Source organism: Choloepus didactylus, chromosome 8 (assembly GCF_015220235.1).
Source record: "Choloepus didactylus isolate mChoDid1 chromosome 8, mChoDid1.pri, whole genome shotgun sequence".
NCBI classification, from domain to species: Eukaryota; Metazoa; Chordata; class Mammalia; order Pilosa; family Megalonychidae; genus Choloepus; species Choloepus didactylus.
The window spans coordinates 93,425,585-93,439,700 of NC_051314.1; the positions used below are offsets into that span (position 1 = coordinate 93,425,585).

General features: G+C 39.8%; 1 protein-coding gene across 3 annotated transcripts in view; it reads left to right on the top strand.

The window, feature by feature from the left end:
- Positions 1-1,935: 1,935 nt before the first annotated feature.
- ADAMTS20 (ADAM metallopeptidase with thrombospondin type 1 motif 20) overlaps positions 1,936-14,116 on the top strand; it is a 189,877-nt gene continuing 177,696 nt past the window's right edge. For all 3 annotated transcript variants that reach the window (XM_037847952.1, XM_037847954.1, XM_037847953.1), the window contains exons 1-2: positions 1,936-2,114; positions 2,682-3,031. In XM_037847952.1, coding sequence (XP_037703880.1) covers positions 2,024-2,114; positions 2,682-3,031 — 441 coding nt within the window. In that variant the 5' untranslated portion in view covers positions 1,936-2,023. The remainder of the gene's footprint in view (positions 2,115-2,681; positions 3,032-14,116) is intronic.

The window sequence follows — 14,116 nt, forward strand, 5'->3', positions numbered from 1 at the left end:
GAAAATGAAATTCTCCATTGCAAATACAGCTTTGAGTAATTAACATCAGTGATGGAAATGAAATGCATATTTTGCCTGAAGTTAGCAGTCAGATAGCTAAATTAAACAAGTGTAGTTCTATTTTGTTATTTTTTATGAGAGAAGGCATGGTTCATACTATAAAGAAACATTCAGAGCTCCAATGTAATTAAAATGCCTTTAAATTACAATGTACTGAAGCTAATCACAAAACAGAAAGGTGTGGGAAAAGTTCATTTTTATTTCTGTTCAGAGCAACAGTATGCTTAACTTAGAAAAAGACACCAGAAGTCTGTAATTCTCTGATGTGTGAAATGACACTTGTGAGGAAGGGGAATGATTGTGGACTAATCACCATCACCATGCTGGGTAATTTCCTTGGAGGATATAAGATTAAACTTTTCTTACTTGAACAAGATTGCTGCACATTTGTAGTGAACAACAAATGAACAAGTATTTGATATAAAAGTGAAGAAGTATGTCATCAGAAGTCAGTTCAAAAAGAATAGAATTTCCATTGTGGAGAGATCAGAAGAGAAAGGGCAGAGAGTTGAGTTGAAAATGTATTCCTTTGTCTTCATGAAGATTCACCTTTACTTTTTTCTCATATTCTTTTGTTGCCTTGGTTGGATTTCAAGACAATCTGACTACTTTCTCCCCCTTTGTTTTCATATGATTATACAGAGAAGTAATTATGGACCCTGAAAATCAAACAGGTGAATTTGGAAAATGAGAAAGTAGTACTGAAATAATGCTTTCTGCTGCCACTGAGGTTTATCCAATTCAACAGACAAAAGGCAACACAACTGGATTCAGAGCTAGAATAATTGTTGAGGAGGATAATGGCAGAACAGGGGTCCTTTGGATATTATGGAAGGACATACAGAAACAGAACGTTCTGCAACTACAAGCAGAAAGTTTCATAAAAATCACGACCCACAGCAAGAGCATATATAAGCTTTGTGGATTTTTATGCTTACCGAACTTTGTGGGCCTGTTATACAAAATGAAGTGCAAAACTGAATATTTAGAAGGAAAAATAAATCACAATAAGTTGCTGGAGTTCTGGAGATCAGGTCCTTTTCATCCTGGCCCTTTTCTTTAGGCAACTGCCAGAAATGATCATACAGAAGTGCTCGCTGATTACAACCTCTGCGTCGCCCACGCCCACGTACAACACTCTTCAATGCCCAGCGCACATAGGGGCCCTTGCAAATAAAAAGCCTGGCAATTAAGCTTTATTAGCATCACGGTAAATCTTTCTTTGCCACAGGAACTTCCTGTTGTTTATTTTATCACATTTGAGAGGCCTAAAATTACCTTGAAACGTAAACAACAGAAACTTGCTATCTGACTCTTGTCACTCATTTTAAGAATTAAAAACCTTAGGCACCTATCACTTATCTAGACCTTGGCATCGCGGTTTGTATCAACTCTAGGCATTATACGTACCGGATTGGTGTGCAGACGGGTCTCGGGGCTGCGCAGATCATTGCTCACCTCAGCCGGAGCCAGCGGGGACCGCACTCCGCGTGTCGCGGGAGGAGCTGCGCAAGGGTGGGTCAAGCCCGGGCCGCGCCTGGTGCTGATTGGCCGGGCTGGGCCTCTAGGGGCGGGCTCTCCCGGGGCTCGCCCCGCCGGGGGTGGCTATATTGGCATCGTTCCTGCTAGGTCGAGTAGTTTCCTGGTCTTCAGCTGGACCTAAGGAGAGGGTTCCCGAGGACTGTGCGTGCGCGGGAAGGGGAGCGAAGCTGCTGAGAGCGAGCAGGGCGCTGCGGGGCAGCAGTGCGATGAAGCAGCGGCTCAGGGAGTGGAGACTGGCGGTGTGGCGAGACGGGCCGGCCCGGGGCCCTGGTTGCTGCTCCGCAGGCTGCTGAGGCGCCGCAGCGGCCGGCGCCAAGACCCTCGGGCGAGAGGGAGGAGAGGCAGCGGAGCGCGGGGGAGGTCGGCTGGGAGGCCGGCGGCTCTGGTTGGCCTCCCTGTTCGAGATCCCCCGAGTGGAACCATGAGGGTGGCCAAGTGGCTGACGGGGCTGCTCTACCAGCTCTCGCTCTTCATCACCAAGTCTTGGGAAGTTCACTTCCACCCCAGGCAAGGTAAGGTCACCGCGGGACGCCGTGAGCGGCACTGTGGGGCGCGAGGCCCGGGTGGGACATTCGGACAGAGGGGACGAGCGGCTCAGCCCGTTAAGGGGGCCCTGGCTCTGCAGGGTCTTTCGGAACTCCGGGATCAGCTAGCCAGTAGCATCCCGAGAAGGGCAGCTGTGTTGGGTTTCGAGGAATCGCGCGCCCCGGGCAGGGACGAGTCTCACTCTCTGGGCCACGCGGCGCGTGCATTACGAGAACACCGAGTTAGTGGCGGCAGGGAAGCGACGAGAGGCTGGGGAAGCAGGTGGGCTGCTCAGGGTCAGGAGTGGCAGTCTGCTTGAGGAGGGTGGAGCAAGCAGAGATGTGAGAAAGCGGAGCACGCACAGTCACAGTTGGCACGTGTGTGTGCGTGCGTATGTGTGCGTGCCAGTCAACATGTGTGCATTTGTCGTGGCAGTCACCCCCACGAATGTAGTGGGACTTGGGATCTTGGGCGCTACAGTTTGATTGAAGAAGTTTGAGGTTGAAGAGTTGGGAAGGAGTGGGGGCTAACAGGGCTTATCGCTGTGGTTGCAGAAGCCCTGGTGAGGACACTGGCCTCCTACGAAGTGGTGACCCCTGCGCGGGTCAGTGAGTTTGGAGAAGTGTTCCCTCAGAGCCGCTACTTCAGCCGGAAGAAACGCAGCTCAGAGGCTCTGGAGCCCACGCCGTTCAGGACCCATTACCGCATCAGTGCCTACGGGCAGCTCTTCCAGCTGAACCTGAGCGCCGACGCGTCCTTCCTGGCTGCGGGCTACACAGTGGTGCATTTGGGTAGAGCGGAGGAGCGCAGCGCGGCACCCCCGGACCTGCGCCACTGCTTCTACCGCGGCCAGGTCAACGCTCGGGAGGAACACACTGCAGTGTTCAGCCTGTGTGGAGGTCTGGTAAGTGCGCGAGGGGCTCTTGGCACTTTCTTGGAATCCGTCAGTGGCCGCGTTCAGAGAGGGGGGAAGCGGATTTCCTCCACTGATTGGAGATCCAGGAATTCCTGGTGAGCCACCAGGGAGCTGACACCCAAATTGAGGCCACTCCCTCCAGCAGTGGGGAGAGCGGTGCGGAAGGTGCGAATGCAAGGATCAGCATGTCATTCCCTGCTGGGTAAAATCGACCGCTCCATGCAAGGCTGAATCTTTCTTGATAGTGTCAGATGTTAGCCACTTTCAGGGAGTGGCTCTTAGGGCCTCTGCTACAAGTGGAGTGTGGCCCATACCTAACCACTTATTGCAGTGGAATCCTCTCAGTTCTGCAACTGAATTTACTAATTTTGTCCCTTGAATTTGGAATGATAGAAGAAAAGGAGAATGAACATAAATAATGTGAAATGGGTCTTCCACTGGGAAGGTTGGATAAACAAAAGGAAAAACAGATGTTTTGTTGATAGTATGAGGATAGTGTAGGGATAGCCCATTACAGAATAGGGAAGAGCTTGAATTTGCCTGTTTAAATAAATGCATAGCACTTAAAAATGTAGAGTCTGTCTTCAAAGACCCAAATGCCTGGAAATGAGAAATGATCATTAGAGTAACTAGAATAAGAGAAGGAGATTCTGTAAAGAGTTCACTTAGGAAAGAGGAAATGAATGAAATATTGAGCTCTATGTGTTTCATTTGCTTCACTCACTCTAAAACAGAGATTCTTAACCATTTTCTGCCATGAACTCCTTCTGCAGTCTGGTGAAACCCAGGACATTTCAGCATAATACTTTTAAATGTGCAAAATAAAATACATAATTTTATAAAGGAAGCCAATTAAATTTTTTAAAAAGTAATAAAAATATTATAAAACTCAATTGTGATAGAATAATTTCTACTTCTTTGTAGTGCATTAAATAATAAGATCTATTGGCTGGTCTATTTACTACCATACTTTTGTAGTGATGACAAGTATAAACAATCTAGCTAGTTACATCAATTCTGATATGATGTTAAGTATCGTTTTATTGTACTATAGTCACAATATCTGTAATATTGCCTAAATTCATAATTGAAGGATTTGCTAAGTATCAGTGAGAGGTTAGTGAAAATAAAGATGCAACTTTTTGCCATCCAAGTTCTTGGAACCCCAGGTTAAGAACACTTGTTTTAAAATAGATACTAGCTCACTTCATCAGTAACTCCTCCTGATAAATACATATTGAATAAGACACAAGGACTGGGAATTTGTTTCAGGTTTCCAGCATTTTTCCTAAGTGCCCTAGCTTTTGTTAGCCAGTTTAAAAAATGATACCTTTAGAAAGTTGTTCAAAGGCATTTTCAGAACACCATCACTACTGACTTTCTGATTAAGTAAAAAATTGTTAATGGTTCTCTCCAAACCAAATGTAATATTTCTTCTCAGGTTAATTGATTAAGAAGCCTTCATGGGTGATGAGCATTGGTCATTACTAAGCAAACTTGGAAAATCTCTTTACTCTCTTTCTTGCTATTATCTTGAACTGTATTCACAAGGAATGCCTTGAACAGTTTCCTTCCTTTCTGTTGTAGATAGCATAAAATGCTGGCAACATCAGAATGGCAGGAACACACTAATATTTACACAGTACTTATACATCAAAGGAGAGAGAAATGTTCTCTTTTCTAGAACGTTTAAAAATGTAAATCCTAGATTTACTACCACAAATTTGTCATGGTCAATATGTTTTTTTTGATTTAGTGTTTTATGGCACAGAAAAACATTCCAGATGGGAAGCATTATTAAGAATCATGTTTCTGTTCATGTTGATTCCTAATGTTGGTATTGTTCAAATTATTATTCAACATCCCCTTTCCAATACAGAAAAAAGTTGATGTTTTTGAGTCATAGTAGGAGTTCATCTTTTTCTGTCGCTGTATCATGGATACAGTTGCCTAATACTCATCATGCATTATTAATCTGATTTATATTGGCACTTTTGCTTTTGAAAGATGTATTCATATTATCAGTTTATTAATTTTGTTTTAACATTTAGAATTTTACTTTCATACTTATGTAACTCAGTTTTATCTTGCTTAGTCTAATTGCATTTGTGTAAGGTTGAGTTGGGGACAATTAGTCATTGTAGAGATGGAAATTTTCCCAGTAACGTAGCAAGTAACTAGAGGTACCAGGATCTAAATTTTTTTCAGTAGTTTGATAATGCTCAATTATGAATCTAAATTACTAATGAGATTAATGATTTTTTTTATTTTTCTCATTTCTGATATTAGCTCTAAAACATATAGATCTATGTTTTATATATGTATGATTTAAATATATATACATATGTATATTTTTTGCATATTTTATTTCTACCCTAGATCTAACATTAACTTTATTTAGATGGATTGTTTCTTTAAAAAATAAAACTTCTCACAGGTTTTAGAATTCATTATCATTATACCAGAATCTTCTCTTTAGTCTCAGATCAGTCTTTAAATCCAGATAAAATTATGGTACTCACAGCCTGGAATAGCTGGGTTGTTTGCAGATCAACCTTGATATAGATCCAGGGAATTCAACAATGCTAATCTGGCCATGCACCTGTCTGCTTTATGGCTTATCTTTGTGATCTTGTGCACTTGACTTTGATGATGATGATCTGGCTTTGACATCTGTCAATTTGTTAAACATTAAGATTGATGTTTGCTAAAGATTTTTGGAAACATTCTTATTTAGAGAAGTTCTTTCGATTTCTAGTTTTTTTCTTTTTTTTTGCTTTTGCTTTTAATCATGAATGGATATTCTGTTTTATCAATTGCTTTTCCTAAATTTATTGATATGATCATATGATTTCCTCCTTTTTTCTGCTAATGTGTATTGTCTCATACATTGCTAGATTCAAGCACTCATTGCCATTAATGAAAATTGACCCACTTACATGGTCTTAAAGTGTTACGAGGTGTTCCTGTTGTTTAGGAGGAGGATAGGGAAATTGTACTCTCCTCCAGCATCTCTAGTCTCTAGTGATGTCCGTTGTGCCCATGTCTCCTTGAACCTTCCTGGCAGTAGCAATTGAATTCTGGGCCTGAGAACTTGTGGTCTTCTTCTCTTTGTTCACTTAGGGCTTAGTGGTGCTGCTTGCTAACTCATCCTCTCCCAGGCTCTCACTGGTGCTTCATGTCCCTCTGAGTTCTGGCTACTACTCCAGTGTGGTTTCTTTTCTGGCTGATGCACTGCACAACCCTCAGATACAGGGTCACTCTGCTCTTGCTGCAGCAATCCTCCTTTGTAAGCTGGTTTGATTATGCTGTTAGTAATCTTCCAGATGCCTTTAAGGGCCTGAAATCCTCCCTGACATTAGGGAGTCATGCAGTACTCAGCTCCTCCGTTTGCCAAACCCTGCCATATCTCTAATTGCAGTGTGTGGGGCTTCAGAATACTTTCCCAGAGTCACACATAGCCACTATGCTGAAGTTCCTCTCTTAGCAGTCCCCTTAAACAATCCAATATGTCATTTGTCTCCAGGATTTTAGCCCCCAGTGGAGAAATTAGTGCACACACCTCTTACCATCTGTTTCTCTTGCCTGCATCTCCCTTTGCTTCCCAGAATCCCTTGAGTTCTCCTTTCACATCTCGTTTAGTTGACCCATACCCCTCTGTCTTCCCACATCAGATGGCATCCCTCCTCCCTTCTCTGGTGGCTGCTGGTGAATGTGAGTTTTAGAGGAAAGGAATAAAAAAACAAATCAGATTAATATTTTTAAAATATTATCCTTGTATATCCATTAGTTAAAATTGACACCTCACCATATTTATTGATTTCATTTAGTTTCTAGTGTCGAGATTAACCCAAACTATGTGAACCAATGTTTTCTTTTAATTTCTTAATGTTTATTTTTTCCATTTTTAGAAGTCTTGTTATTTACATGTTTTTCTGTTTCCCTTAATCACTGGGCCATGACTAGTATTGTTGTTTAGTTTTCTTTCCTAAGTGTTTTGGGCCCCAAAAGCAGAAGGGGGCTAAGAGTCGGCCAGAAATTTTCTTTGTTTAACATGTGTATAACTCTTGCTTTTCTGATCTTTCTTTCTCTGTAAATTTTGTTTCTATAGGTATAAGTATTTACTTACGTCATTACTCAAACATTTCTCAAAACAGGTTTACTTACACATTTCCAAAACCCGTGGTAGATATGAAAATGGAGCTGAATCATAGAATTTTCTATAAATAGTTTAATAGCTAAACAAATTCTTTGTTTTTAATCCATTGAGAATTAATCCACAGAATTTATAGGTATCAGGTGTTAATATTCCCAATGCGCAACTCTAAACTTCTTTTTGATGGTCGTGTTATCCTTCTTCTCTTAATGTTGATAAATACTCTTGCCAAACTAGAAGTCAATATTTAATAAGTTGGAATATTATTGGTATATACTTATCAGGATGGTATGCATAAATCTTACAAAGGCTCTTCCCAACAATCCATTGTGCCTCTGGTAACCCTCTTATATTACCCGGTGGGCTCCCTCAACCAAAGGCCCTCAGGGACTAACCCAACTGCCTAGACAGTTAACTTCACTATTTCTTGGTAGGATTTGAAGCAATGCAGTCTTTTGGTTTCAGGAAACAGTTTCCAGATGTCATAAAACAAGACATTTGCATCTGGCTTATGCAGTATTCTCATGGAGTAGCTTATAGTGGCTGTGTGTATATTTTTGTAGCATCTCTTACAAACCATTTTGCATCATGACAGACGTTAATGCTCTGTGATGATAGATTATTGGGTTGTTCTAGTGACTTCTTGATCAGATAGGAAATAAAAATATGGAAAATATTAATAGTGTCTTTATTGGATTTTCTTTTCTGACAAAATTTTAAGTTATATTATTTTCTCAACTTCCTATTAGCCGAGCACTAGTATAGCTTCGAATCATTACACCTGCTATCCTATTGTCATGTTTTTCTTTGTTGAAAAATCCCAAAGGACCCGTTTTAATTATATATGTACTCACTCAAGTACTAAAACAGCATTATTAAGAATTTTCTGTTTCTACTTTTAACATTTTAGTGTATATTATCTGAGAAGCAGATGCCAAGATAGGATTAAATGTGCAAGGAAGTGTCTGTGCAAGACAAAATAGAGAGCTACGATAGCAGTGTAAGTCTGAAACAGGTGAAGGAGAGAGGAAGAAAACTTTGGATGGAAGCATCCTAGGCTGCTGGGCAGCCTAAGAACAGTTCAGCAAAGCCCTCCTCGAGCAACTTTTGGTGGGGAGAAAAGTCCCATGCTTCACAAGATCGGGTCTACCTTAGTATCTCTGCCGCACTCAGTTATTGCCTGGGAGAAACCATGGGAGGTATGGCTGAGCATGAACAAAGCGCAGAAGCTCGAGTCCTAGGTCAGTTATGCTCAGCATCTCAGAGCCACCAAATAGTGATAGCAGGAGCACACACATTTAATAAAGGTGCCATTTAAGTGCTGTTAAGAGAAGTCTATATGAAATGTTGTGAGAACTTTGAGGAAGAAGTGATTAGGGAAGGAGTGATTAAGAAAGTTGTTAGATCTATGCTAGGAAAGACTTCCCAAATGGACTTTGAAGGATGAATAAACATGTAGATATGAAAGTGCAAGGACTTCATGTGGATCTGTGTAACTGCAAAGTAGGGTAGATCGGGAGATAAGGGTGAAAGGTAAGAATGGAATCAGGTGGCTACTGCTAAGGAGTGAGGGCTTGAATGGTAGATGGTGGGTTAGTTTGCTGTGATAGAAGGGCTCTTTCCTTACACATGTGCAGGTGCACTGAGGGACCGAGAGAACCATCGTTGTAGTCCTCCATACACAGGTAGTATAGAAGCGGCCTGTTTGAAGTAATTTAGTCACTGTGGGGATGGAGAAGAGAGGGTTGGAAGGTGCACTGCAGTAGACCAGTGATTCTCAACCAGGGGCAGTTATGTTCCCATGAAACATTTGGCAATGTCTGGAGACATTTCAGTTCTCATAACAGAGGGGAGGTGTGTGCCACTGGCCTCTAGTGGGTAGAGGCCAGTGATGCTGCTGAACATCCACAATGCACAGGACTGCCCTCTCCAACAAAGATATATCCAGCCCCAAATGTCCATAATGCCGTGGTTGAGAAACCCTGTGTAGACCCATTAGAATTTTAGACTGTGAGAGAATGAGACCAAAATGGTTCTAATGACTTTTGTGGCTATTAACTAAGAAAGGCAGTGATAGAGGAACAGCTGGTGAGAAAGAGATAATTCCAGAAACATTTGTTTGAGTCTATCCTAAGTTTACTTTAATCTTCCTAATTGTTTGAATTTATATTTGTTCTTCTCTCTGTTTACAATCTTTTCCCTTAAACTTCTACCCATCCTTCAATATCCATTTTGAGTCTTTCCTCTTCCCTGATCTGCTCCAGGCAGAGCTGACCAGGCCTTTTGTGGAGCAAGTTGCTACAACGTCGTGTCATGGGAACACAGGGTCATGGATACAACAGAAACTTTCAGCCAATGACCTCTTTATTACTTGCACAGCATGTAGAGTCCAGAAAGGCAAATAACCTCCTTGTCACTTACAAGCACAAAAAGCCCAAAAGAGCCGGGGAGGAAGTCCCATTATGTCCTGTCTCACTGGATGGTTGAAAACTGCTCTGGGTTGTGGTCAATGGATGGTAGCTCCACACATCACCCTTTGCACTGGAGAAGAGAGACAAATCTATCCCACTTAGTGTGCTATTTATCCACCTCTGGGAGAGGGGCCCTGCCACTGAGAATTCTTGCCTTGATTAGCTTTTGGGGCTGCTTGTTCTTGGTTTCCCAGTTTAAGGTCTGACAGGGCTTTTTCATTAGATTTAACGTTTCCCTGGGTTGTGGAATGGACACAATAGAAAAGGAGGTGGGAGTAGGTTAAGGCTGGAGGGTGGCAGCTTAGTGTGTATTTGTGACTTCCTCAGAGAAGGAGATGGTGGGGTAGGTGAGGACCTGGTGATGGCCACTTAAGAAGTGTCTGTGACTTCTTGAATACTTCCTTTGTTCCACCACTGGACTTTGTATGTAGCTCTCATCATAAATTTAATTGAAGTTATTTATTCAAATTTCTGTATTTCATTTGCAGACTGTGAGTGTAGGGATTGCAGTCCTTTTCATTTTAGCACCTAATATAGTACTTGGCGTATGGAAATGCTAAATACATATATGATTGAATGAGATAATGCAGTTAATTTGTATTAATATGTGCCAATTCTTCAGGCTAGTTATTCTTTACATCAGTAATTCAATGCAGGAAAAATTTTTAAGCAATTTTATTTGGATATATTTTTAAAAATTACATTAATTAAATCTTTCTAGGTAATACCTAAGTTAATTGTGCTCCATTTAGTTACTTAATTCATATGAACTTATATTTCACCCTTGTTATTTGTAGCTTTATTCCTGTTTTTTCTGATGGTAACTTCTGTTATCCATAAAATATATTCAATTAAACTGTACTGATTCATACTAATATTCAGAGAAAGAAACAGATCATTCATTTTTTTCAATAAATACTTATCCATTAATAATATATTATGTGCCAGCCACTGTTAGGTATTAGAGATACAGTAATGTCCTTCCTATTGGAACAGCATTGATATTATTAATTAAAAGTATATTCATGAGCTAAACAATTTATTACCATAGTAAGAGCTTGGAGAAAGCATCCCTGTTTTTAACTGCCTCAGCCCAAAGGTGACACACACCACCTCTGTGTATGTTCTATTAATGAAAATTGTATAACTCTACCCAGATAGAAGAATGGCTGGGAAATGCCCAGGAAGGAGAGAGGAACAGAGATACTGCTGATCACTAATAGTATTTGTCACAGGCTGCCCTTCCATCAGCAAACATCCCTTTGTTCTCTTTTTCCTGCATGTCAGACATACTCATCTTGTGTCAAAGGGCACAGCCTCAAGTACCATCTAGGCACTGCCCCTGGTTCAAGTCCAGGTTCTCTGGGTAATGCACAGTCTTTTTCATAAGGTCCGGATGTGGCTTTCTGTGGTTTGGCAACTTATGAATTAAAAAGACAAATTGTCTGTCCCTCTCTCCAACCCAGTGTACAGTTATCAGCATGTCTGTACCCCTAACCTTAACCACAGTAGAAAATTCCTTCAGGAAGAAGAGGAGACACCTAATAGGCACTGATTTTTAGGAATTTTGGACTCCTGGGGAGGAATCGTAGAGATCCAGTGCCCTGGAAGGAGAGAAGTTCTTGATCAGACCTTCCTTGATTCGTGTTTCTGGTCCATCAGTCTCCAACATCCCAGGTTCTGCCCTCTGGGAGAGTCTTGTCCGTCCTCCTTCATGGCCAAATCTAAAATAAGATCTTGGAGAGGATGCTGTCTGCGAGGGCTTCAGGAATGCTAGGGTAATTCTGAGGGTTTGTAGGTTGTTTTATAGGTAAAAGACTTTTTTAGTCGAGGCTTATGTGTTCTTTGGCAATATAATCCCTCAAAAACTTAGTTGGCTTCTGATGGTAGATCAAGTTTTGGTAATTGCTTCAAGTCAGTTTCTTATGACAATTGCCAAGGCATTTATGTTACATTTGCAAATGCCAAGAATCTATTAGAAAGAGAAAGAAACTATTGGATTCTCACCTTGCTATAAACCAATAAAATTTCAGCTGCATTAAGAATATGGAGAAAATTACTATGTATTGTAAACTGTAGATAGGGAAAAATGCAAAGGGAGATATAGCACATGAAAAAAACTGATGGTTTTGCCTAAATAATAAAGAATATAATATGTTAAAATAATTGTAAACAAGTTAAATGATAAACCAGGAAAATATTTGCTCCAGTATGACAGATGGTCTGGCAGATGTATGGCATATCTCTTTCTAGATAGTATGTGTATTTTTGACTTTTTAAAATAATATTACTTTATAACACTTCGATAGTTCATCATGAATATTTTTCCTTTATACACCTACAAAATAATATTAATGATTTCTTATAATTGTTTTATGTTGCTCATTGTCATAATGATTTTAGGTTTTATGTCTTCACGGAGAGGTTGTCCCAAAACCACTACCCAGACCTCACAAGAGTGCAGCCATTTCTTTGACAGTTCTCTCCACTTTTATTGAGTTCATATGACTTCCAAAACACCTCAGTGCCTACAAGAAAGAGAAATATTATAGAATTTACTCCTTTTCATTGATGTTTCTGGAACACACTGTTTAAACCTGAGCCTTTTGGCTACGTAAATCTTGGGTGGATGAGAGCTGCGTCTTAGTTTTATTTTCTTGATCCTCATGGACCAGGATACTTGATGAAGTTATCAGCAACAAGTCTCCTCTACTTTTAGACTGTAGATGTGGCATTATTGCGTATAATGGGGAGGATAAATAAGTTAAAGAAGAGAAGAAAGACTCCTATTTTCAAATACTTTACAGTAAGCTTTCCACTTTATGCCTCTGGACTTAGTTTTCATGTTTTCTTCATATCATTCATTCATTCACTCAGTTTGTGCTTATGTGTAATATACTATTTCCTAGGCATGATAAATGGTGTTACAATAAGGAACTGTCAGGGAGAGATACATTTTTATATTGAGCAAATAAAAATGTATCTCAGAGTTAATCTTCATGGCCTTTTATCATAAAGCATTTATACTCTGCCGATGGTATAAAGAATGCCTATATCATCTATGTTTTTAATAGAGAATTTTTCATTCCATTTCCAAATAAATTTGATTTCAAAACATAATTATTGGACTCCTGCTATAAACATCATTTTGTCACATGTTACCTTTCTCAGGTAATTAGATAGGTAGAATTACTTCTATTTTGTTTTACAGATGATGTAACTGAGAATCAGAGATATGAAATAACTTGCCCAAGACTTAATCCAAGTTCCCTTCTTACAAATGTCATACTGAGTCTTTTATGATTTATGATTAAAGATTGAGAAACTAAATATTTTAGTCTCCATGGTGGTAACCAACAGTGATTAAGTTCTTAAATGGAAATCCAATTTTATTAATAGTTGAGAGTAATTTGTTACTAATTTTTTTCAACAGTACCTTATTATTGAATGTTGTTCTCTAGTTGCCAATGTTAATGTGATAATTGTAAATGATTTGGGAAAACAATCCAAAGGAATTGCATTTTGTACTTTTTTTGGTACCCTTTAGTGAAATCAGGAGAGTACTTTTTTGCACAAAATATATGGATGAATGCCACAATGCTGAAATAAGAAAATTTTGCTGCTTTTAATCATCATCAAAAGAAAGTTTTCGGAATTTGATTGGCATTTCTCTTGAATCAAATCTCAGTGCTCATCTGCAGATAGGCAGGTCGCTAAAAATATGACATGATCTAAATATAATTCTATGAACCACCTGTTTTGTCAAGTCCTCCAATTCCTTAGCAAGTTTCTTTCCAAGTTAAAAAAAAAAGCTTACGTTCCAAAGGAGCCTTTAGACAAAACCTTAGTATTTTTATTATTTGAAGAGAAAGTCCCTACAATGGAGTGGATTATGGGAAAATTGATAGAAGTAAAAATACTGTTTAAGTCCCTCATTGATAGGTACAGTTCAGTGAACTCATTCTGAGGACACATTATTTGCCATTTATTCTTTTTTTTTTTTTGTGGGGAAGAAAATAATTTATTCACAATCTTGCAAGAATGGGTGCACAACCAAAATGTGGGTGGTTTTGCCATTTATTCTTGAACTTATTTTAACACATGAAAGATTTTGTTTTAAGAAAAGGCTTTTGAATTATGAAGGCAATACTCCTAGCAGGCTAGAGTGCTCTAGCACAACTTAAAAGGAGGTGTTGATGGATTCTGGATAGAACTATATTCGTTCCTGCTCATATGGAAGAACAGGTTGGACCCATGTGCAGTTTTATTGGAACTTTAAAATAGAAGTAACTCATAGTCAGATTTTGATCTAAAAGGAGTGCAAAAAAATATCCATAGGTATAAATATCCTCAATATTGCTTGGGATAGGTAAGTGTGACATTATTCAAACGGGTTTTGTGGGTGCTTTTAGTTAAGTAACAAACACTCTCATGTCTATTTGTTTC